This window comes from Polyodon spathula, chromosome 1 (genome assembly GCF_017654505.1).
Source record: "Polyodon spathula isolate WHYD16114869_AA chromosome 1, ASM1765450v1, whole genome shotgun sequence".
Lineage (NCBI taxonomy): Eukaryota > Metazoa > Chordata > Actinopteri > Acipenseriformes > Polyodontidae > Polyodon > Polyodon spathula.
In genome coordinates, this window is record NC_054534.1 from 27491960 (window position 1) to 27517932 (window position 25973).

General features: G+C 36.9%; 1 protein-coding gene across 1 annotated transcript; it reads left to right on the forward strand.

Moving 5' to 3' along the window:
• Window positions 1-25585, forward strand: LOC121316719 (probable ATP-dependent RNA helicase DDX4). Its single transcript, XM_041251828.1, has 19 exons — window positions 1-113; window positions 2385-2433; window positions 8778-8858; window positions 9888-9935; window positions 10243-10332; window positions 10632-10703; window positions 12073-12129; window positions 12266-12310; window positions 12907-12951; window positions 16200-16339; window positions 16451-16603; window positions 16988-17142; window positions 17808-17937; window positions 19765-19931; window positions 20237-20382; window positions 20661-20760; window positions 22975-23245; window positions 23588-23695; window positions 24700-25585. Exons 1-19 carry the CDS (start codon window positions 39-41, stop codon window positions 24778-24780), a joined length of 2013 nt encoding a protein of 670 aa, XP_041107762.1. The 5' UTR covers window positions 1-38; the 3' UTR covers window positions 24781-25585.
• The last annotated feature ends 388 nt before the right edge of the window (window positions 25586-25973 follow it).

Consider the following 25973-nt stretch of genomic DNA (forward strand, 5'->3'; position numbering starts at 1 on the left):
CCTCCAAAGCCTCAAAGAAAACCTAGAATTAAGAAAAAATGGCAGATGAAGACTGGGAAAATGAAGCTGGAACATCGAGTGCTCCATTGTTTTTCCCAAACAAAAATATAATGGTAAGGCAGTAAGCTACAGTAGATCTGTACACATTGGCTCCTACTGGGGTTGCCACCTGGCTCCATAATTCCAGAACATTGCCAGAGGGAACAGAATTTTGAAGTTACCTTTATATTGAAAATCAGCACTGCTGATTAATTATCTCGAGGCAGCATGACAATACAAGAATAGCATTTAACAAATTAAATAAGTACTATATGTAGTTATTAATATCTTTAAAAATATATATTTTAAGTTTCTTTATAGTGTCTAATAGTATATCGTCTTTTCCTGCTCATATCATTAATAATGACCGGCTGTTCACTATTCCTGACACCAGAGAGCGTGAACACCTGATCAGTGTTATTATTTAATTGGGAGAGTTAGTGTAAATTAGGCTATATTACTAATTAACAGGTTATAAATAGCAACTTTTAAATATTGAGAACTAAAATACTAATTTTACAAAACAAAGTATTTTGAATAAACCTACACACGTTTATTCAAGATACTTTTTATTTTGTAAGATTTGTATTATCACATTGATTTGGATAATTAAGAAGCAGAATAAATTAAGCAAGTGTTTAGTGCTCTGTTCATGTGTTTATTTCTTTTCAGTTTAAGGGCAATTCTAAAAACCCTGTCCCAAGGTGTTCTGGAATTATGGGGCCAGGTGGCACCTGTAGCTCCTACAAATGTCTAGTGAGGTTCCAAATACCAATACAGGGCTCTAAATTGGCAACAAGAGCAAGGCCAAAATTGTCTTTAGTTCAGTATGTTTGTAGAAGGCACCAAGACCACTAAACTTATTGGTAAGTCAAGAACAAAGTGTTGTGTAATTTTGCTTAGGATTCATATATAAAGCTAATTACTGGCTACAGAAAGTTACTGAAGTGGGTTTTTTTTTTTTTTTTTTTTTTTTCCCTATTTATTTATTCAGAAATGCTCTGGGTTTTTTTTTTTTTTTTTTATGTCAACCAGCAGCCTAGACGGGTCCAGTCTAACTTTTTGCCTTTGGAGGCAATGGTTCTTAGACCAAAAATAATTGGTTGCCAAATCTAGTTGCTGGGTGCCACCTTAAGAGCAAGTTGGCTGCTAACAACGTAAGACACTAAAGTGATACTAAAATAACAACTTATGTTAGTACTTATGCTGCCTCATTCTGTTGAATAAATAATTTATGCAGCCGATGACTGCAATGAACTCTGCATTTTACGTTTTGAGATTTTGGAAGTGTTGTGTAGGGAATTGGTGACTTTTAATTGTGCAGTTGTAATATGGGAAATAGCTTGCTACAGCTTACATGCCCTGTTAGTTAGTGGAGTCCTGGTTTGAGAGCAGGTGCAGCCAGCAATTATGTTTTTTTTTTACTGTACATGTAACCATTTGTTTCAGTAAAAAAAAGTGTATGTTTCAGCGAGGTTTGGTTATTGCGACATTAAATACGTCACAGAAAACATTATCGTATAGAATAGTATTTCTAAACCATTCTTTCCCATTATCACAATCTGAAAGCTAAGTTTAGTGAGTGGCAGTTTTTCTACTGTAATCAAATAAACTGCAGTACATCTCATTTTATTGTCTAAATGTTTCCTAATTACACTCGCGAGTATTTGTATGTATTCTGTCCCCTTAAACTGGTCAGTTTGAGAAATAAACTTGATTTTCCCAGCAGCAGAAGCTGATCCCTGCATTAGTACAAAACTGAAGAGATATTATCAGGTGGTCATGTAACTAGATCAATTAAACCATCCTTGGACTCCTGAAGGTAATGTAACTGAATCTATCAAGGATGGATGCAACAAACGATAAAAAATCTGTTTGTGTCAACTCAAAACTTCAAGTAGGCACCCTGTGATTTCGAGTGGCGAAAGACAACATTGGTTTATTGTAGCTCACAAATAAAACCTTTTTCAGCTTGATATGGTGACCTTTTCACTTCCTTTTTATTTGTTTTTGTTATTGCCCTTTTTGCTGAGTTTCAGCCCTTTATTACAGTTCTTTCATTTTGTTAATGGCACATCTCCAATACACAAACCTTAAGTGTCATTTTAGTTTTTTCGTTCTTGGTCTAAATCTCTTGAAAGCAGCGTTTTTATTGTATGCTACATTTTTTAGTCAACGGTACTCGACACCTTTGGTCACCTTCACAACGCTGCATGTAACTGGGGTTATTGTATACTGCTGGTGTTAATACAGCACCTCTGGACTTCCAGGCATTTGCATTCTATCAGGTTATTGGCCTTCTTGCTCTTCAGTCAAATACGTAACTGCTTGCTTTTACCTTACAGGACACCTTTGGCAACAAAGATGATTTCAAAAACAACATGTTTACTACAGGTAGGAAAAATATGGGCGGGCGGGGGGGAGGGTGGATAGGATTGTCTGAATCTGGGGCTGTATTTAAATGTCTATCCACATCACAATTTCATAATAGTGTCTTGCAGGGGTGTGCAATTTGAGAAAAATGTTTGAAAAAACTACTTGTCCTTAATCTATTTGCCCCCTTCCCATCGCACAAAAAACACAAAGTTGAGTAACTTGTAGGATTTGAGTTTTATTTAAGTGAACACAATCAATCAATTAGTGATTAACTGGTTCACTAAATTCAAGATAAACAAATGTTCCCTGTGATCCCATCTCAGCTCAACAAATGTATAACGTACTTTCTCCCACTCTTTCACTCTAAGCTGAATTCCTCTCCTGATGTGCAGGTGTTTTTGTTGCCTCACAGATACGAAACATGCTGCTGTTTTGTGGAATTTGTTTTTCTGTAACGTTTCACTTTTGTGTTTGCTGAACTCCATGTTTTTAGAGGACTTTTGTATAACATGTTAAGATTCTCAGCATTTTCTACTGGTCTACCAAAACGCACAAAATATTTACAGTAGGCTCCATGAAATTTTAAAAAGACAATTTTTTTTTATTTCTATAATATACTTTTTTTTTTTTTAACTGTACAACATTTGACAGCTATTTTTCCTTGCCTAGCATCTTGTCCCATGCTGGCTAACTGGAACACTGCTGCAACAGGTTGATCCTGGTTTCATACCCTGGTTTTTTTTTTTTTTTTTTTTTTTTTGGAAGGGCAACATTTTCCCTTCACTACACTCACTGAAATGAATACATTAATATATAAACACATGATTTACACGGTTTAAAATAAAATGTTGTACTGTAATCTTATAAGCATTTCTGTCATTATATATCTGTCAATCTTCATGTTTTTAATAGTTTCACAAGTTTGGATTGTGCACATCCAATAAGTAACTAATATCACTTCTGTTCAATTCTAGTAAACATTTTTAATATGGAGCGTTTAAATTGGGGGGGAGGGAGTAAGTGTGGTAAATGGCAAACTAGGTAAGCAACACCAAAATGGAAAGAAAAAAAATCATTCCGCTTTTTGCCAGGGAAAGTTTGCAGCTCACATGCCCTGTTAGTTAGTGGAGTCCTAAACAGAAAACTTGACTTTGTTTAAATAAATCAATAAAATGAAAAATAAAATCCCAGCAAGTACACACTTGACCACAAAGGAGACTCTAAGGTTAAGTTACACGTCACAATTTTTTGCTAATCTGCCAATACCTTTGCGACCTATGGTGTGTTTTATATATATATATATATATATATATATATATATATATATAGATAGATAGATAGAGAGAGAGAGATTATGCACGTGTTCAGCAAATTGCACAAGCATGCAAGCACATCTGAAATGCCAAGTAGTGCATTTGGCTCCTTTATAATCGGTGAATCTGTGCATCTTAAGCTGGGCGGGCGGTGGAGAACCCTCCCTGTTGTAGATTTAAATCATGTTCCTAACCTGTGTCAACTTACATTTTTCCCACATTTCTTTTGGATTGTACTTTGGCTTTCATGGTTGCACGTTTGTAAACGTGCGCACAAACTGCCACTCTGCCTCTTCTAGTGGAGGCTCGTTTCATGGCGTTTCCTGTGTGTTACTGTGGCAGTACTGAAGAAAAGCCCTGCCATAATTAGAGAGGGGAGGGGAGGGGAGGGCGGGCGGCAGGCAAAGCCCTGCTGATAAAGTTTGGTGTTTGTTTGGCACGAGTAAATGCATTATGATTTAAAATGTATTTAAGGTTATTTAAATGGGGTATGTTGTATGATTTTAAATGTATTTAGTGTTTAATTTAAAAACACCTCAACATCTTTACTTCATTGACTGTCTTCCATGCAAACAACAACTCGTACGGAATGTGACCATCTCTGGATTGGTTTCATTGATTGTTAATTTGGAGGTGGTCACATGTATAAAAACCTGCAGCTTTGCTAGTCGGGCTGGATGTTGACAAACTATTCCATCAGAGATGCCCTTGCAACGAAGGGTGCTTTGTGCTTTTTTATTTTGTTTTGTTCAGCTTAAATATAGACTACTCAGGCTCTTTCAGCCAATTGGTGCATACTTTTCACCTCCTGTATTTTGACACCTCACGGAGAAACCCTATTTGTGACAATCTTTCAGTCTTTACTGTGCTGTATTCTCCATATCAACACATCTACTTAAACAAAAAAAAAAGTTCCTCTGCAAAATCCATTTAGTAACTTGTTGATATTCTCCATCAATATTCTTTTCAATGAAATTGTCAGTTGACTAAATGCAGTTTGGTAATGAATATAAAACAAATATAGCTGAGCTTTTATCTTGCATATTAATATATAATAGATTTATAGGACTGTGTCTGAATGGGTTATAGCAGCACGTAAAGCCCTGTAAACAGACCTTAGCTATTCCGCCTCAATCTGTTCAATTCTGTTTGTGCCAATATTGGCCATATACCCACACATCCGCTGTCCTATAACACAGCATCTGAAGAACTCATTATCAAATTGGGATGAAGCTCGTACAAATTCTTGGTGTTCTATTTGTGCATGTCATGGGAACTGTTCATCTAACTTAACTTTTGCAAGAGGCATGTTATGAAGTAATGGTACAAATATATTAAATGTAAGCAATGTCTTGATCAAAGGAGAGATTTTTAAATACTTTTTTTCATTTTGCTTGGACTTGGTGGGTGCAGCTATATTCTAGGTTAACCACAATGTGTCAAGGGTGCACTAAGTTAGTGTTGCATTAATGCTTTATATGGCCACCGTTCTCTAGGAGGGTTTTCATCCTATGGACAGCCTTTTAAACCACAGGGAGCCACATTTCATTGGATGCAGTCTTGTAATGACGGCTGGTGTACTTCAGTTGCACAGCAGCACAGAGATGGCAAGTGACTGTATAACCATGCTGTATTTGGGTTCTGTGAGATGTGAAACATTTTGTCACATGTGTTTTGGATGTGCACGGGGGCTGGGCTAAGATGCATGCCATAATGTGTACCATGTTTGGCAGTTCTACTTGAATTCAAGGTCATAAAGGGTATACTTCTGTTTTTATAAACAGGCTTTGTTGTCCCAGATGTTGTTCTACAGAATATTGACTGCATGTGCCTAATCTTGTGTGTGGTCTTTCTTAGTGGTGGCTTATGGTTACTATTTTATCTTTTCAATGAAGTTCAAATCACCTCATCTACCCTCACCCTTGCTATACATAGTGTTGAACTATATGTCTATTTGTATGTGTGTGTAGTATATATTGGGGATGTCACGGTATACCGGTTTTACGATAAACCGTGGTATAAACTGCCATGGTTTTGAAACCACAACTATTTTTCTATGCCGTGATTACCGAGTTCACACGGTTTAAGGTAATATGGATGCGTTTTTATATTCAGTTTATCCATCAGTGAGCCACTGTGTTCATTAGAACTAACTAATGATCTCTGACATCTCAGGTTCTGAAAACTGCCATGCATGAGATTATCCGCATAGGCTATTAAATAAGTGATGTCATATTTAATATAAACCACCCTACTAAACAATGATCACTAGCAAATGTGATTGTCAGTAAATGAAACACAAATATCAGCAAGAACAAGGCACTAACTTTTAATCAGTGCCTTCCTAAAGTACTATTTACAATGTTCGCTCGATAAATGGTACCACAGTTGCAATAAAAGGCAGAATAATCTGGTTAACACATTTCTTTTTTCTCCCGTTTTATTTAATATAATTTTACACAAGTCTGGGACTGACAAATTGCTGAAACAGAAAACCAAACAGTAGGCTTCGTTCTTAAAACTTGGATGCAAAGAATTCAAAGGTAGTATTTAGGAATCTTTTGCTTTCTATTGAGAAGTCATTATAAATAACAATATACTCTGCTTACGCCTACCCCTAGTTGAAAACCCCTGTCTTAACTAATAGGATGCCATCCAAACTGATAAAGATGAAGAGGGTATTCAGTTGCAGTGGTCACGTCCTTACTCCCTATCATTCCAGACTGAGCCCAGAACATGTTAATATTTTGGTGTTTCTCCACAGTAATTTCAAATAAAGAAGCATTATTTTGTTGAGCCGGTGGAGCTGGAGTGAACACTACTTCAAGTTAGGTAATGCCTGATAGAACTGTTATGCCAGTGCGTTGTATTGGTTTTAAAAGTTTAAAGTTATTTTTCTTAAATTACTTGTGTTTCTTTAAAATAGCCATTTAAAAATGGATTACAAAAAAGACACCGCGGACGACGATAACCGTGGAATATTTTCTGACGTCAAATTTTGATACACGACATCCCCTATATATATATATATATATATATAATATATATATATATATTATATATATATATATATATATATATATATATATATATATATATAAAATTTATCTATATAGTTGTAGTCAAAAGTTTACATACCCCAATGGAAATTTCTCAATTTTAGGAAAAATCTCTTGTAGCAAGTTTGGCTTTTGTGGATGAGGAAAATGTTACAAGAAGTCGATGTCTACAATTTATTTCAGAAACTTTTTTTGAAAAACTCAAAATGCCAATTCAAAACTATTCATACCCTTTGATGCTATGAAAGTATTGTCTGCAAGGTGCTAGAAATTTCAATATGACAATGCAGAACCTAATTCTAGAAAAGTCTAGAAAATGCTGGATTGTAGGTAAACATTCTTAGAACGTATAAAAGGGTTAGGCATAGGATTATTCCTGTTACCAATAAGTCAAATGGGGGGGGGGGAGTAAAGAGCTAGAAAATCACAGTAGGTAACATAATTTTTGTTCCTGGGTAGTAAGTGTTATTTCCTATTTGAAAATACAGTATAATTGTAAATCTCTAAAAACTACTCCCTTCTAAAGCTTTTGTAGTTATTTTTGTATTACTTTAGTATAAATACATGTTAATTTGGATTCTTGTTTTTTTCTGACTATGTGAACGAAAAGACACACATTTGCCCGTTTTCCCATTGGAAATAGTGATATTTTGAATATCACTGTCCTGGTCACAAGCAAAGTTTTGTGGGGAATAGCCATTTTCTATACTTTTGAGGCATAAGCAATTAGGAAATAACACTTAATACCCAGGAACAAAAAAAATAAAAATAAATAAATTTGTTACCCAGTGTTATTTATTGTCATAAAGCTGGAGGATACAAAAAGATTTCCATGCGTTTGAGTATCCCAATTTCAACTGTTTCTATTATCAAGAAGTACAAGACACATGGTACTGTCACAACACTCCCTCAGTCTGGAAGAAGGTTCTTTCACCAACAAGAAGCAGAATTGTGAAGAAGGTTAATATAAATCAGAGATTGACTGCTAAAGATATTCAAAGTGAACTGGCTGCAAGTGGAACTGGAGTTTCCATTTCAACCACAGGTCAAGTATTGCATGGTGAAGGTTTCCCTGGTCACAGACCAAGGAAAAAGCCACTCTTTGGAAAACATAATTTCATTGTAATCGCTTAGTTTGCAAAACTGCATTTGAATGATGGCTATGTGCTGGTCAAAGGCTTTGTGAAGTGGTGAAACAAAAATTGAGCAGTTTGGTCTAGGTGATAGTCGTTACATTTGTAAAAGGCCGGGTGAGTTGTACAAAGAAAAGAACACCATTCCAACTTCAAGCATGGAGGTTGTAATATCCTTCTATGGGGCTGTTTTTTGTTCTATAACGCAGGAAATTTAGCTCCAGTACATGGTAAAATGGATTCCATGCATACCAAAAGATATCGGCCAATTGTCTGAAACCCTCCACTACAAAACTTGGTTTAAAGCGCAGCTCCATGTTCCAATATGACAACGGTCCAGAGCACACATCAAAAATCTAATTCAGAATGGTTAAAGAAGAATAAAATCAAGGTTCTGGAATGGCCCAGTCAAAGTCCCGATCTAAATCAGATTGAGAATCCTATCAGTTGAAGGCTGTGCACAAGAAAAGTTCTCGGAATTTGAATGAACTGGAACAATTTTGCGTTGAATGGTCAAAAATCACTAAAGAATCATGCCGAAAGCGTATTGACCAATATCCTAATTGTTTAAAAGAGGTTATTGCTAAAGGTGTCTCAAGTAGTTATTTCAATTTCCTTATCTGGGTAAGAATACTTTAGAATTTGCTTTTTTGGAGTTTTGCAAGAAAATTGCACAAAAATAATTGTAGACATATATTTTAAAGGTTCCCCTCCCCCTCAACAAAAGCAAAACTTGCTACAAAAGATTTCCTGTAATTTGAGAAATTTCCATTGGGGTGTGGAAACCTGACTACAAGTGTGTGTGTTTTTTTTATATAGACATAGACACAAACAAATACCTGTGTTACTTTTTGCAGGTAATGAAAACAGTTCCTGGAACAATGACCATGACAAAAGCCGTGGCTTTGGAAGAAGGGGTGGCTTTGGGAATCAAGGAGGTAAGAAGTATAAAGACTGATTTTGCAAATGCGTCTGGTTCTATATTGAGCAACTTCCAGAAATGCAGACCATATACCATGCATTCTTAATATGTTGAGATGCAAGGACTCTTAACCCTGCCCATATTTTTCTGAACCTTGCCTCTCCTGGATTTATGGCATGTGTATTTACGTGATTCGGTCTATATCCAAAAATAAGATTGACATTTAGTTAAATGTTTCTGTATTTGCACATCCAAAATAATACACTAGTTATTAGACTGCCAGAAGTTGCCCCACATGGTTTTAATGTCGTTTTATGATGGTGTCACTATTGCATGTTACAAGTTAAGAGTACGTGGAGAGTGGTTTTATCTGCAAGGATGGAAATGCTGCTGGATGTTTTAGGTATTACTTGAAATTTTTTTTTTTTCCCCCACGTGGTGGCAGAGTAGAGAATTTGAAAGTAGTCCAATAGGTGATCGTGGATGTTTTGTAAAATGTCACTGGGTAACAGCAGAGGTCTCCAGATAACTTCAGTGCATCCTTGGGTATACTCTTTGGTAAATCCTTTCTTGTGGTGTAATGCTGAAGCACAGAGAGATTGAGTTAAGATCTTGGCATACAACGTTGTTTCAAGTGTCTCGGCTCAGCAGTTTAATGTTCCAACCCAATAGAAAATGTGTTTCTAGTCTGAAATGAGTTTAATAAAGTCTTGGATGGGTTAAATGTAGTCAAGCTTACCTGTAATCAAGTTGGATTTGAGTCGGTACAAATGTTTAAGTATAATATGGAAGAGAGGGATTGCTGATATACATGAATTAAATATGACCTACAATGTGCAAGGACCCAGCCCCTGTCGATCAGGTGTGTGTGTTAAGGAGTGAAAGTTCTCTTCGGTTACTCCTTGGTTTGTTAAATGCAGCATAATGAATGTATAACTTAAGCAGCGTATATAATCTGAGCTGTTACTGAACTATAACTAGACAGAATGGACCTGATCTCTTGACTAAATTAACATTGGCATTTCTCAATGCTTTTTCCATGCAGGCACTGACTGTGAAAATGGGGGAGGCAGTTTTGGAAACCGTGGTGGAGGTATGTTTACTGCCGGCTGGAAGTCAAATGCTGACTCCCCCTCCAAGAGCATTCTCTAAATCTTATTCATGAGCCTGAACTTTCACATTTCCATTATGTTTATAACCCATTTCTGTGTAGCAGCACACTGTGTCGTCTCACTCCATTGATCAATGCCGTCGGTGAGGTGTAGCTTTTTGCTCCAGTTTCTGGGTAGACGGTGCGCCTCGGTAGTTGACCCTAACGAAGCAGGTGCACCCTGTCTAGTACAGTTATTGCAGTTGTGCGTTTATGGGGTATAAGTGTTTCATCTGTTTGTTGGCTGTAGGGTTCAGGGGTTCTTCGTTTGAATCAGGCGGTGGACGAGGCAGAGAAGGAGCCCGTGGGTTTGGAAGAGGGAGAGGAGGATTCCGGCAGGGTGAGTGACAATGGAATGAATTTTAAATACATTCAAAATAAGTTTCAGTTATTAGTGTTGGTTAAGTGTCAAATGGCAGAGGCACAAGCCTGAATGGATATTTTTTTTTTGGGGGGGGGGGTTCCATTTTAACTACTAATTGTACGTGGTTATACTGTATAAATATAACTGTATATTTGAAGACTGGATGATCATCACTACATCTCTATAGGGATACTTGGTAAGTGTTCTAAGTGAGCTGTAGCAGGGGTATGTATGCATACATTCCTATGTACTGTGGTTTTTCTTTTTTTTTAAAGATAATGGAGACAATAGTTTTGGCAGCTCCTGTGGGTTTGGAGGCAGAAGAGGAGGATTTAGAAGTCGTTCAGGTTTGTTTTGATTCCTGGACGTGTTACTAACTGAACCTCTGCGTTATGGTCAGGATTTTTAATTAGAGGTATATGGCTACTTGCAAGGTAGTAGAGGGCAGGGCACTGGTCTCCTTGTGGCACGTAGGGACATTTTCAAAATGGAATTAAAATGGTGCATTCTAGTGCAATTTTGGATGGTTTGAGCATGTGCTAGACAAGTAGCGGTCTGCTTGTAGTGTCTGACGGAGTACCCCATTAGTACACTGAAGGAGCTTTATTTCAGCACTGCTCACTGCAAAGCCAGATCAACAAGAAAAGTGGACTTTTGGAGCATCAAGGCCCCTGCAATACAAGACTGCCTGCAAATGTGTGTAATATTTGTGAATGCACCTTTAACTGTTTACAGTTGTAATATGGGAAACCGCATGCTGCAGCTACTTTGCTCAGTTTTAGTCAAGTCCTGATCAGACCGCATGTAACAAAGACAACTCTAAAAAAGTTTAAATTGCAATGTATTCTGCCATAAATACCACAAAAAGCACATTGTCATTTTTGTTAGCACAATCCTGAGAGCTAAATTTTAGTGAATGGCAGTTTTTTTTTTTTTTTTTTTTCCCCCTCAGCAGTGCACTTCCTAATTAGTCCCCAAGTATTTCTGTTCTCTCTCCATCTTTTTGGTCAGTTGGAGAAATTAAACTGTTTTCCCTGCAACAGCTGTCCATGTTTTAGTACAAAACTCTATTACTGTTTTTTATTATGATAATGTCTTAAATTATTGTACTTGCTGCTTTGGCTGAAGAGATTTCTTATTTGATTATCAGCTCAGCGGGACGTGAAATAACAGACGGCAATTACAATGCTGCCCAACCCCTTTTGCCGCAGTGCTTCTCCAAATAAAAAAAATTGTGGTAAAACTTAGTGCCCCACCGAAGGCAATATTGCCTTGCCCTTCATGACCTTAACTTCATGCCCTGCAACAGTACTGTCACATGCTTGGTCACCATCACAACTGTTAGATGAAATTAAAGGTTACTCTGTTTTGCTGGTGTTAATACAGCACCTCCTCTGCACTGAAGCACTTGTATATCAGCTAAAAAAAAAAGGGCTCAGCTGATATCCTATCATGCCTTTCTTCTATACATGAACCACCAATATCTCTGACAAGCACCTGGGTACATATTTTTATGATATCACAGCAAGGGAAGATGTTTAATTTTAGTACATATCATTTAATACTATCATGTGTTTGATCTTGTTACGGTACGATTATACGACAGATTTACTGAACAATAATACCGGTTGGTGCAAATACATTATTAGGTGGTGGATTCTTTTGAAAACCCTGTTCTTTGAGAGAGGGTTTATCTTTTCTGTACTCTGGTTGCAGGTGATGACGATGGTGAAGGAGGAGGACGAGGAAGATTTGGCCGGGGAGGATCTCGAGGTAACTCAATTTGCATTTTTAATAGGAGAATTGGTAAGTTTTTAGTACCTACTGCTCATCTTCATTGGAGGTTTTGTATACTGATTAACACAGCAGTGCTCCTTGGAATATAATGGCAACTGTTTTTGCTTTTTAGGTGGTTATAAAGGAAGGGATGAAGAAGTACTTTCTTCAGAAAAAGGTAGAGAGGGTCCATCTCGGCTAATGCAGATAAAACGTTGGGAAAATAAAACATAATCCTAATAGACCGCAGCCATGTTAATCTCTAGCTACACTAAGAATAAAATAATAATAAAAAAAAACACCACTGAAATCTGAGTATCCCAACAAAGGTAGCCATGCTTCATATATTTCCTATGCATTTATAGCCTGGCTCCATTTTTCCTTTTGAGAACCCATTGCTAATGTGTTTGATTAAATGACTGTTGTAAAGGTGTTTTTTTTTTTTTTTTTTTTCCCCCTGGTAATCTTGTTGCACTATTTGCATTGCTCGCCTAAGGTGTGATGTTCCATTTATTCCACTAGAGGGGGCTACCTTGTTTCTAGTGTTGTGTTTTTTTTTTTGTTTGCTTTTTTAATCTTCTGTACCATACAAAGTGTCTGGTTGTTGGAATGCTGTATTTACTTGGAAGTTCTCACAAATGTATTTACTGCAAGTTAGAAATATCCTAAATTTGAGGAGGGGGTTGTAAAATTTGAAGCAGTTTAATTTGAAATCCTGAATCGGTTTTTGGTGAATTTGAATGCAAACTTCTGAAAACCTTTATTTTTTACCAGCACCATTTAGGTCTGATAGAGAGGATGAAGGTGGTGAAAATGCAGGTATGTATTGTCTGTAATGGATTGAGGTGTTTAACAATAGTTTTGAATGGAATTATTTCATATACTATATTTGAGTAAGCTTTGAACAAGTATATATTTGTTTATTAAGGTGCTTAATAGTATTCTGGTTTTTTTAGTCCGGTCTTTTGTCTGCATTTTGTGTTTTTAAAAAAAATTGGTATTTCAAAAAAGTGTGTTTTTCAAATATTCAGTAGATTGATTTGTGGTTTTCAAAGAGAGAAAGGTAGAAATATTTTATTCTGTACCTGAAGGAACCAACAACTCTGAGTTTTGTTATAAAACAAACACATGGTTTAGAACTGTACTTTTATTTAAATAAATACTGTGAACACATATTACAGTTATATAATGTACATATTAACTCTGTTAATCCCTGCAACTACTCAACCCTTTGAAGAGGCAAGAGAATTTTTATTGTGAAACAAGTTAATGGAGAAAAAAAAAACTGAAATGTCTTGGTTAGATAAGTATTCACCCCCCTGAATGAATACTTGGTATTGCCACCTTTGGCAGCAATTACAGCTGAGTGTCTTTTGGGTTTACATGCTTCACAGTAATGATGGTGTTACCTGGGTGATGTGCTGTGTTTGCGCCAGACATAACGCTTTGCATTTAGGCCAGATAGTTCAGTTTTTGAACAGAATCTTTTGCCACATCTTTTCAGAGTCTCCCACATGCCTTTTTGCAAATTCCAAGTGGGATTTTACATGGGCTTTTTTTCAGAAATGGCTTCTTCCTTTCCACTCTTCCATACAGACCAGATTTGTGGAGTACCTGAGCTATTGTTGACACATGGACAGTTTCTCTCATCTCAGCTATGGAACACTCACTATAGGTCTTTTTAGAGTCGTCATTGGCCTCTTGGTGGCTTCTATGACCAATGCCCTTCTTACCTGGAACTCAGTTTTGGAGGATGGCCTGCTCTAAGCAGATTCTGGGTGGTGCCGTATACCTTCCACTTCTTAATGATCGACTTGACTGTGCTCCGAAGGATATTCAATGCCTTTTGAAATCTTTATCCCCCTCCCTTGATCTGTAGCTTTCCACAACCCAGAGTTGTTTTGAAAGCTCCTTGGTCTTCATGGTAGTATCTTTGCTTTGAATGCACTACCCAACTGTGGGACCTTACAGAGACAGGTGTATTTAATCTGAAACCCGAGTTTCAAAGCAAAGGGGGTGAATACTTATTTAATGAATACTCTTCTCTGGTTTTTATTTTTAATTGATTTGTTTTTTCACACCCCACCCCCCATTTTTTCACACGTTGAAGGTGTTGAGTAGGTTGTGTAAATTAAAGGGAAAAAAAATCACATTTTAAATAAATCAAGATTTCAGGTTGTAACACAACAAACTGAAAACGTCCAAGGGTGGTGAATACTTCCTATAGGCACTGTACATAAACTGAATCACTGTCAGAAGATTCTAATACACCAGAATCAGGTGCCAGTATTTCTGCCAACAATGATTCAACCAATTGTCTTGCCATCTTAAAGAAATTCTATGGTGTTTGCATTGTCTGCATATCAATTGCTGTACATAAACCGTAAACATGTACAGAGTATTCAATTATAAAAGCAATGTTTTATAAACTGAACTGTTAAATACTACAAAATGCTAACTAGTATAAGCAAACCTAGTAAAATTGCAACACCATAATAAATGTTTATTGACACTACTGAAAATACACTCCAAAATAAATATTAATAAAGTTGAGTCCATCTATAATTGGTTTAAATTGTGAAACTATTTGCTTTTATCCACTTGTTTCTTGATATTGATAAATGTTTTAAAAACATATATAACATGTGAGACACCTTCAGTGATTTGTTTTACATGATCTTTGAACTGTAGTGATCATGTCCTTCTTATAAAATTAGGTAATGTTGAAGCTGCCAGACTCGTCGTGCTATTGCAGAGGTTTGTTATAAACAGAACCTTGCTATGTCGAAGGGGTATAATACAATTTTTATTAAATAAATAAATGATGGATACTCCCTGAATATTTATGAAATGCTATTTTAATACTGTGTGTGTTTTTTATGATGAATTGTTAACTGTATTTCATGGACACTTCGATTTTTATTGTGGCATTTAACTGGCATACTAAAAGCTCTGGGCCAGGTTGCTTAGTAACCGGTTTTAGGGGTCCTTTAGGAACTGCTGCGCAAATGTTGCCTTGCTATCATTATCAACAACACATTTACTTCGTTGCTTATCCATTATTAAAATAGAAATCACATCACTCCTCCATCTAAAAGATTGAGAAGAATTTAAAACAGAATGGTCCATCAAAAGTAGTGTCTGAATCTCACTGTGAAGTACTGCCAGACACACTTCTCTGTGAAACACGATGGGCTTCACGACTTGTTCACATAGGTACAAGGGACGTCAGCAATACTCAAAATCGGACACTTCCGTTGCTGTTCGCAAATGGGTTTTGAGGTTTAACTCTCTTCTAAATTTTGTGTTTTGATAGTTGCAGAGTAGTACAAATTAGTAAAATCTTTCTTGGTGTTGCTATTTTTATAAAGTTTTGAGGTTGAATATTTGTCCAGGTTTGCGAGATCTTAAAACACTTCATAATATTTAAATCCAGAATAAATAAATCAACCCCCCCCCCCCAAAAAAAAAAAAAAAATCAGTGAAGTATTTCTATTGGGGGTTTAATTTTTAAGTGTGTCTTACAATTACCAAAATTATCAATTGAACAGCAAAAACGAGGTCATTGGCTTGCCTAGCCTAAAACCATTTTTCATTTCTAGGGGCTAACAGCCACTGGCTTTTTACTCCCCAATTTAAAAATAAATAAATAACTGCTTCGCTCGACGTGTGCTGCTATTTTCTGCTTTCACAGTTGGCATCTTTGTATAAAGTAATGCTAACTTAAATGATTTAATTTTCAAATAAAATGCATAACTTGAAATTCAGCTTTATTTTCAAGTATTCACTTTGAATGGATTAAATGCTTGTATAAGATATCTGCTGTGCTTTTTAAAATTAGTTTGACAAATGTTCACAGTCCACATGCTTGTAGTAATATACTCCCCACCATTTAAGCATGACACAGCCTTAAATAAAGTACTAATGTTGTATAGTATATAAGAAGATAAACCCTTCCGAATTGTTTAATTCTCTTTGCTGTGTAAACAAGCACACATTTGGTGTTTATGAAGTATTGCACCTTCTCAGTACCTTTGCCCTCCACTTTGTCAACTCTCTTTCCGAAGGTCCCAAGGTGAATTATGTACCCCCTCCACCTCCGGAAGAGGAAGATATGATTTTTGCTCATTACGAGACCGGAATCAACTTTAACAAATATGATGATATCCTAGTGGATGTATCTGGAAACGCTCCACTGGCAATAATGGTTAGTCATTGTTTTTTAGATCTAAGATGGGTACCAGGATCTAGAGAAATACTACTTTTGAGGTGATGCTTGCAAAGTATTCGTTTTATTTTTCTCCTTTTTTTGCTTTAGTCTTTTGAAGAGGCTGGCCTATGTGACACTTTAAGCAGGAATATCAGTAAATCGGGATATGTCAAGCCCACTCCAGTTCAGAAGCATGGCATTCCGATAGTTTTAGGAGGCTGTGACTTAATGGCATGTGCGCAGACAGGATCTGGAAAAACTGTAAGTGCAAATGAAGGGGAAGGCTTGTGATATTCCTACATCTTTGCATTTAAGTATATTAAAAAAAACTCCATTTCAATAAAGGATTTGGGGATTTATAACAAACAGGGTGGTGTTGGCTGATATGCAGTCATCCAACTAAATGATGACCCAATTGTCAACCCTGCATACCTGCCCGAATACTGTTGTGTGTGCTGGAAATGAGTATCTTGAGGTATGCCTGTGTAATTCTTTTAATCTGCATTTGTATGCATTTTAGCTGCAGTATATAGTGTGTTGTTTTTTCTCCTTGTTAAGGGGTGTGCATTGGCTTTTGTTTAAATAATAAAACCAGTGAAGTAAGGGTCCTAATGCTGACCAGCCCTTTCTATATTTTAAATACAGGCAGCATTTCTGTTGCCCATCTTGCAACAATTGATGAAGGATGGAGTTGCTGCTAGTAAGTTCAGTGAACTACAGGAGCCTGAAGCAATAATCGTAGCTCCAACAAGAGAGCTAATAAACCAGATCTATTTGGAGGCTAGGAAATACGCGTATGGGTATGTATAGAAAATGTATTTAATTTATGCAATTCAGTAAGAAATGCAGATTGGCACGCTTCACACAGCCCTTCTGGAAGGCAGATAAGACTTTTTTAGGTGTTTTTTTAGGGTGTGCTCAAGTTTCCCTGGAAGTGTTTGTGGGAAAAGTGTGTGGTTTTATTTTATATTTAATGGCTTTGATCCAATCTTTGCAGCACAGTGATCACCATCTGGTGTTTTAAAATAACTAATTTTGTGTTGACACTGCTTTCTCTTTTGCTTTCACTAATGTTTATGAAAACATCCATGTCCAGGGTGGTTCCAACTGCTGCTGTGGGGCACTGTCCAGATCGCGTAAATGTTCATATGGTACATGCTTGTAAATTTATTGGGACCAAGTAAGCATTTAAACAAAAGATTTAAATGGCTTTATACTCCATGGAGATTTTTAAACAATAGAATATTTTTTATTGGGTGTAAACCTCCTAGTAAAGCATTAAGGCTCTGCATTTACATTAACCCTCCACTACACCAGTAATTCTCCAGTACCAATGAAGTTCATACAATTGTAAGTTAATCAATTTAGCAATGAACATTCCAGTTAACATGAAACAAAGGGATACATAAGATTTAACATAGCAGTAATAAAGGATGTTGTCTTCCTCCATACTGGTGTTTTTCAGAACCTGTGTGAGGCCGGTTGTAGTGTATGGCGGGATAAGCACTGGGTACACAATACGGGAAGTTTTGAAAGGATGCAACTTATTATGTGGAACTCCAGGAAGACTCATGGATATCATTGGTAGAGGGAAGGTAAGGACCCAGCACCAGCATTTGTTTGGTTAGGTTTATTTATTTGTTTTTTGTGTGTCAATACCTATGGCTATACTAAATAATGAAGTGCAAAAACAATTGGAATATTGCGGTTGGTATTTGCCAATTTCAAAATCTGGTACCTGGAGTGCACATTCATTTTTGCATTTGGATTTGAAGAGATTAAATTAACTATTGCACAACGCAAGCGAAGCAAACTACGTATTTTAATTCTCTAGATCGGCTTTTTAAAATTGTATTCATTTGCTGGCCTGTGCATTGCACAAAGTCAAATAACATTAAAAAAATACTCCAAATCAGTTAACTTTCTGATTTACTGTTGACATAATGTTTTAATCGGCCTGTCTGTACTGGCTCTTCTGTGACCTGTACTGTGCAGTAAGAGGTGGGATAAAGTCGGTGTTAACAAGTTAAATCAGTACTGTAGGGACGATCTAGCACAGCCACCTCACTTCACTTCAGATAACCTGCTGCTTACTTTTTAAATGTAGTTAGAATTTTATACCCGAAATAGGCAACTTTTTTTTTTTCTTTTTTTGACTCTGTACTGATAAAATACATTCTTGGATGGGACAAACTTGACAACAAACATGTTGCATCAATCAATCTTTTATAGAGCGCCTTTCATAGTGGACCACCATCACAAAGCGTTTTACAAGATGCAGTAAAAACAAGAATCAGTTATACTTCAAATACAGAGAAATGCATAATACATGATATACAAAAAAAAAAAACAATACATTAAATACAGTGGAAAATACATGTAGTACACTACAGTGGAAAGTGCATAATACATCATAGTAGCTTAATACATGAAATAGTACAGTAAATACAGTGGAAAACGCATCATACCTGATAGTAACATACGTGAAATAGCAGCAGCGAATAGCAGATATCAGGCTTAGAGCATGGAAAGCAAGAGAGAACAGGTGGGTCGTGAGAGTTGATTTAAAGCAAGCAGTGGTGGGAGCATCACACACCAGAGCTGGGAGAGAGTTCCAAAGAGGAGGAGCCATGAAGCTAAAAGAGTGTTGTGCAAGTCTGAGTCAGAGGACCTCAGCTTGCGGGCAAAGACATAGTGGGTCAGCAGGTTGAGGAGGTATTCAGGGACCTGTGTGATGAAGGGCATTATAAGTGAGCAGGAGAGTTTTGAACATAATCCTGAACTTTACAGGTAACAAGTGCAGCTGGGCAAGACAGGGGTGGGGGTGATGTGGTCATGTTTTTTACATCTGGTAAGGATCCTGGCAGCAGCATTCTGAACTAGCTGCAGTTGGTTTATAATGTGTACTGGGAGACCACCATATATGGCCTTTATTGAAGAGTGGCAGATGCCCTTGGGTAACAGAGTTTTGGGACTTTTAATAATTTCCACATCCTGTAAGTTGGCAAAGTGTTGCCTTACACTTCCAACCAATTCAGTGGTTGCAGAACGTGCAGTCTGAATGCATGGGAAAGTCTTTACAAAACGGCAGCAGCTGCTGGAGGATGGTGTATGCTTGCCTTCAACAAATGACAACACACCATTTTAGTAAGGAAGCAACTACCACTTTTTAAGCTTTTTATAGTGCGCAGAAATATTATCTACTTAGATTTATTTAATGTTTAATCGGGTCTGCAAAATGTCCACAAAATCCAAATGTTATACCATAACCTACCCAGGAAAAGACCCCTGGCTGTCTGCCCACCCCCCTCCATATGTTATGCTTCCTTAATGCTTTGTTCTTAAATCCTTGAAGCCAGAATATATACCACAGTCGTATTCAGTGGCATTGCTACATGTGCTCCCTTCTGCTTTTTACCCAGGTCGGACTAAGCAAACTAAGGTACCTAGTACTGGATGAAGCAGATCGGATGTTGGATATGGGATTTGAGCCAGAAATGCGCAAGCTGGTAGCATCTCCTGGCATGCCTCCAAAGGAAGAACGGCAGACACTTTTGTTTAGTGCCACTTACCCAGAGGATATTCAGAAGTATGTGGAAAATTATTTCAACTACTTTTAGGTGCAGATTTTTGTTCACCTTCAGTTTACTGTGCAACCTTTTTTCTGGGCTGATTCACACCCATTTCAGTTATAATGTGACAATCCCAAATCACACATGTTTCAGTCATTAGAGAAGGAACAGTTGTTAACCGCTTGTATTGGGAATGCGTTGTTTGACTAAACATCAAGGCATAATTTGGTTAAATTCATCTGTGGGATGTTTTGCAATTTAACTACCCAACTTTATTTTATTTGTGTGAAATCTTATCTGTATCTGTCTTTGAATTTTAAAGGTTAGCTGCAGACTTTTTAAAGCCTGGCTACATATTCCTTGCGGTTGGTCAAGTAGGAGGTGCTTGTAGTGATGTGGAGCAAAATGTGCTGCAAGTCTCTCAATATTCAAAGAGAGACAAGCTGGTTGAAATGCTTCAGACCACAGGTGAGCTGATTTTAGTGACCCTGTCTCCCATCCAGTTTTATTTTCTTCCCTAACTTTATTTTTGCTACTCGGGTGTCACAATCCACTTCAGTGAGCAGTGTGGTACTTTGAAGAAACTATGTATGGGTTTTTTCAATCACACATTCTTGAGGGTATTGGAGGGTGCATTCAAATGTTAAGTGATTAATTAAAATAAAGGATTGGTAAACAAGGTTTGAAAACCTTTCTTGGAATAATAAAAGGGGTATCATTTGTTTAAAACGACTGTTCTCTTTCAGGCACTGAACGCATCATGGTTTTTGTTGAAACTAAAAGAAAAGCAGACTTCATTGCAACTTTCCTCTGTCAAGAAAAAATCCCAACCACAAGTATTCACGGGTAAGTTATACTTGGTGTTCTGCATTTTGTGTTTTTTGTCTTAAATTTTTCAGTGGAATTTGAGTTTATTTTGCATATATTAAAATAGGGGTAAAATGCGTAAAAATCAGAGGGGGGAAGAGGAGAGAATCTCATTATACACAGTACGCTGTTTTGCATGTGGAATATGATGCTTAGCAGTTCTAGTTTCTGATTTCAAGTTCAGTGTCCCTGGGATATATTATGAAGCAGAATCTGTAAATCAAGGCCACATTTTCCCAAGTTACCTGGTACTTGGCAAACTTTGGACAGTCGCTGTGCTGACGGCTAGTTTCTGCAGAAGGTATGAATGAGACATCAGCACAAAACAAGTCAGGTTTATTTGCCTTGAAATCAAAAAGAAAATTGACAGAACTGGGCGGTCTAAGCCATTGTCACACTGGACATTGCGTTCGATTCGTTCCATAAGTATGCCAACTAAAGAATCATTATTTTTGTCAAATGTATTTATGATTTAAGATTGGCGTTTGGCAGTGTTTAGCTAAAGGAGAGTACTTGTTGCACAGTCACCAATACATACCCCGCTGCAGTAAACAGTGGCTGTCCAGCAAAGCACAGAGCTCTGACAAACTCTGCGTGTCATTCTGCGCTCTTACTAAAACGTGTGTAAAAGCAGCATAAATGGATTGCTTGTCTCTCAGTTCAGTTTCTTGATTTACTGTTACTTTCAGTATGTTTTGTCAGTGTGTGAACATGTACCTTAATGCAGCAGTATTTACAATGCATTCTGTCTCATCTGGCCACTTCTGCTAATAGTGCTATTTGGCTTTTTATATACCATGAATTATTATTTTTTTTTTAATATTACTAAACTTATTTACCCCCCCCCCCCCCCCCCCCCCCCCCCCCCCCCACCCCTCATCCACTCAGAATATATTTGTGTAAGTATTTCAATTTAGTTTTTGATCAAGCTAGTTACTACATCCAGCAATTGCTACATTAATCAGACTTTGATTGGCCAACAGAATCAGGCGATAATGTGTTTTTGAAAAAACAAAGAACCGATTGTGATGTTGAACATTATTGGCTCCTCTGTCTAAACGTACATGCTGTATCCTAGGATACACTGCAAGCTGCTTATTACAATGTCTGAGCCAAAATAAAACAGCATTTTAATCCAATGTTAATTTCCTAAAAAAAAAAAAATAGTATTTGAAAAATACGGAATAGTAGACTAAAAACTGGTAAACGGGTTCAGTTAAATTGTATAAGCAATTTCTGTGTGAACTATAGTGATGTTTTCTTTTGATCAAATACTATTTTATTTAGAAGAATCATGGAACTTTCTGTAACTAAACAAATAGATCTGTGTAAACTGATCGGTGACTGAAATCTGACAATCCATTCTATAATTTAATGTGTTGTTTTTTTTTTTTGTTTTTGACAAATACAATGCAAAATAGAAGAGCATCATTTGGATTACATATTGTATAATCCAAAATCATTAGCACTTCCCATTATGTGCCACTATAGCCTGCTTTTTATTTCCACTCTCACAAGACATTGTTCTATGACTTAATTTTTTGATTACAAAAATAGTTGTTGAGCTGTAATATTTACAAAAAGTACTACTGTCATTTTGATCAATGGACACTGGAATAGGAATGTAACAAAACTTGTTCTCCAACTCCCATTTTAGATACCAAGTCTTGTCTGTGGTCATCATTGCTGCCGTTTCTTGTTTTTTCTGCTAGAAATATGGATAGAATTACTTTGTGTGTGGGGAATGATGTCAGCTTGCACATGTGCAGTACACTGTCGGAATAAGTTTTCTGAAGCGTGTTTACATGACAAATGCTTGTTTCGGAATACTATTGGACTATTCTAGGTCGGAAAATATCACACTTTCTATATTTTCCAATATGTTTTCTGAAAACCAGTGTTTTACATGACTTCATATCAGAATTACTTTTTCAGAAAATCATATATATTGAAAAATGTTGTAGTTATGTTCATGTAAGCAGACGGCACATTTCTGAGATACTGGCTTTCCAGTGGGCACACAGGTGTTTTCCTAAGAGAGTTCAAGAAACATAGTGGTTATCAGCAAACCTTGTTTCACTGCTGCATTGTTTTATCCTTGTTGTATCAAATACATTTATTTACAAACTGCTCCATATATTTATTTTTTTTTAAAGGTAATGTTTTGACATATGTAATTGTTTAATTTTGAAGGGATCGAGAACAGAGGGAAAGGGAGCAAGCACTTGGAGATTTCCGCACTGGGAAGTGTCCTGTTCTGGTTGCAACCTCTGTGGCTGCTAGGGGGCTGGATATTGAGCATGTGCAGCATGTTGTAAACTTTGACCTCCCGTCTTCCATTGACGAGTATGTCCACCGTATTGGTCGCACAGGGCGCTGTGGAAACACTGGCAAAGCAATATCCTTCTTCGACCCGGAGTCTGACTCTCCCATAGCTCGCTCCCTGGTGAAGGTTCTTTCTGATGTGAGTTTATCTTCATGAGCTTTTACTTCATTATTTCACGTAATTAACATTTTTTTAGTTAACTGTCATGAAAGCAAACAGTGGGTAGACTATTGTCCTGATACTACACATTTTCTGTATGGTCCCAGGCTAACTTAGTAGTCACTTACGGTAAATTTACTTGCAGTACTAATTTACTTAACATGAATTTCCTGTTTTTGTGTGAGTTATTTTTGGAGCGAAAAAAATGGAATAAATCAAATGGCCCTTCAGTGAAATGCACAGCACTTCTAAAAGTTTAGTACTTTTTATTATACCAAATGCTGTGTGTGTCTCTCTCTATAAACTTTTTTTTTTTTTAAGGCTAAACAGGAAGTTCCTGCTTGGCTGGAGGAAGTAGCATTCAGTGCTTACGGGACTGCTGGCTTCAATCCAAGAGGAAATGTGTTTGCATCAGTGGACTCCCGTAAAGTATGTGTGTTTACATAAACTTATATAGTCAATTGGCATTACTAACTCCTCTTGTGTCGGTAATGTCATAGCCTAGCTGTGTTGCCTCAGTAACTTCATATTTGAATGAATATGTTAAAACTGCATGCAAAATATGTTAGGAGCTTGGCATTGACCTTTACATTTGGTACTTGGTTGTAGTCTGTTATTGGAGTTAAGTTGAGACCTGCAAGGCTGGTTTTCGTAACCATTTCACACTACACATTTTAAAACAAAGTTAAGCTGTGGCCATATCAAAGTGCTTTAAGGTAGTGTTGAATGCAAAGTTGGACCATAGGGTACACGGGGGGGGGGGGGGGGGGGGGGGGGGGATTTTAGATATGTTAAGTTCTGCAAGAATACACTAATCTAGTGTCATTAACCCCTTCAACTCCAGATGTAAAAATGAAGGTGCATGCCAGGTACCAGATTAAGATCCAATTTTACCCCTAAAATTGCTATTAGAAAGATGATCATGTTAACCCAGTGTGCCAGTAAAATAAAACACACATTTTGATATGTACTTTTTTTAAAATTATTTTTATGGTTTGAGCTGAAGTGGTTAAAAGTGAAACAATTTGTACCGTAAATATTTTTATTTGTCTACTCGATGGCAAAATTCCCATCCTATTAGAGTTGCAGGTGACAAGTTCGTTTTTTGTGTTTATATGTAGACAAACATTCTTTGTGTGTGTGCGTGTTTTTTTTTTTTTTTTTTGTCCCCCCACCCCCTGTTTGTTTGGTTTGACTCAAGAGGGAATGCTCTCTTGTATTTAGCTGTACTTGTTTGCCATGGTACGTTAAGTGCACAGCCAATCGGATGGTGGAAGACAGTATGGGAAGGTTGAATCCCTTCCTGACACCTGCTGAAATGAACTAGTTTTTTTTTTTTTTTTTTTTTTTTTTTTTTATATAACTTGCAGCTTGTACTTCTGAGTTCTGCTGTGGCCAAAATATATTACAAACCAGGTGACTTGTCTTTACAGGGTCCTGGTGGGAATAAAAGCTTTGGAATTCGTGAGTCAAGCCAGCCAGCAATCGCTGTGGACGAAGACGCTTGGGAGTGATTCCTTTACAAGAACACAGCTGTTATTGGAGCATGACACTTATTTGAGACGTGTGTTGAAATGAAGGGTTTTGTTTCTCTTGTTAATATATATAAAGAGTGTTGTGTTTTAAAGAAGTGCTGTTGCACTTTGTTCTGTTGTAATGAAAGCTGACACATGTCGCTGTTTTTGTTTTGTAGATGTGCAAGTTCTGTGTTTTGGATTTAATTTTCAACTTTATGTAAAATTTCATAAACTGGTATGCATGTTAAACTGGAGCATCACGTGTGTGTGTGTGTGTGTGTGTGTGCATTACCATTGCATATGTCAACACACTAGCCTGAACAACATATTTTACTTTTTTTGGGATCAAACCTAGTTTAAGGGTATTTCCATTTTTAAATTAGTAAAAATAACTAAACAAGTGTGTATGCTGGGCATTTATATTTTATTTATTTATTTTTTTCTCTTTGCAAAGTTGAGTTTGGGATGCCAATGTTTTAGGGGGTGGTTGGTACACAATTAACTTATTGCTTTTATACTATGATCCACTTGTGTTGTATTGAGCAGTAAGTGTTTGTATATGTACTTGACTTCCAAGCAGTTATTTAGATCATGTCATGGTTGATATGTTAAAGTTGTTTGAGTCTTCAAATGCCGGGTTTGCCTTTTGTAGCTTGTCTTTAGTTTGCGTTGCTTAGCAGTGGTTTCAACCACATATGACCTAACTGAAATAGTTAAGCTTAGGTTTCATGAAAAGATCTGTTGATCTACAGAAGTGAATGTACAAACTAAAATAAAGTAAGCATTCATTTTTCAGTGTTAATTGTTCTCACTTTAGTTTCTTATTTAACAAATCAAACCTTAGCCTCACTCCGGCAGTGACATTACTCCTGTCTAGTGAATAGGTTACATGGATAAAGTCTCGGGGATAATGCTAGTAAGCATTACCAATGTTCATTGTTATCTTTGAACTGTCCAGCGTGCAGGAGGGATCAGTATGCAGCGTGTGTAGACGAATGGGAGAATAGTTTTTCTCGTGTTGAACAAAGAACTACACATAGGTTGTCTGAGGAAGAAAGAGTCTTTACGAAGGGGCTGGTCTTCAAGTGTTTTAATTTAAGAGGTTTGTCAAATAGTCCTCACATTTTTACCTTTTCAGTTATTAGGGTTGAGTTGGACTACCAGAGTACACAAATCATTCTTGCTTTTAT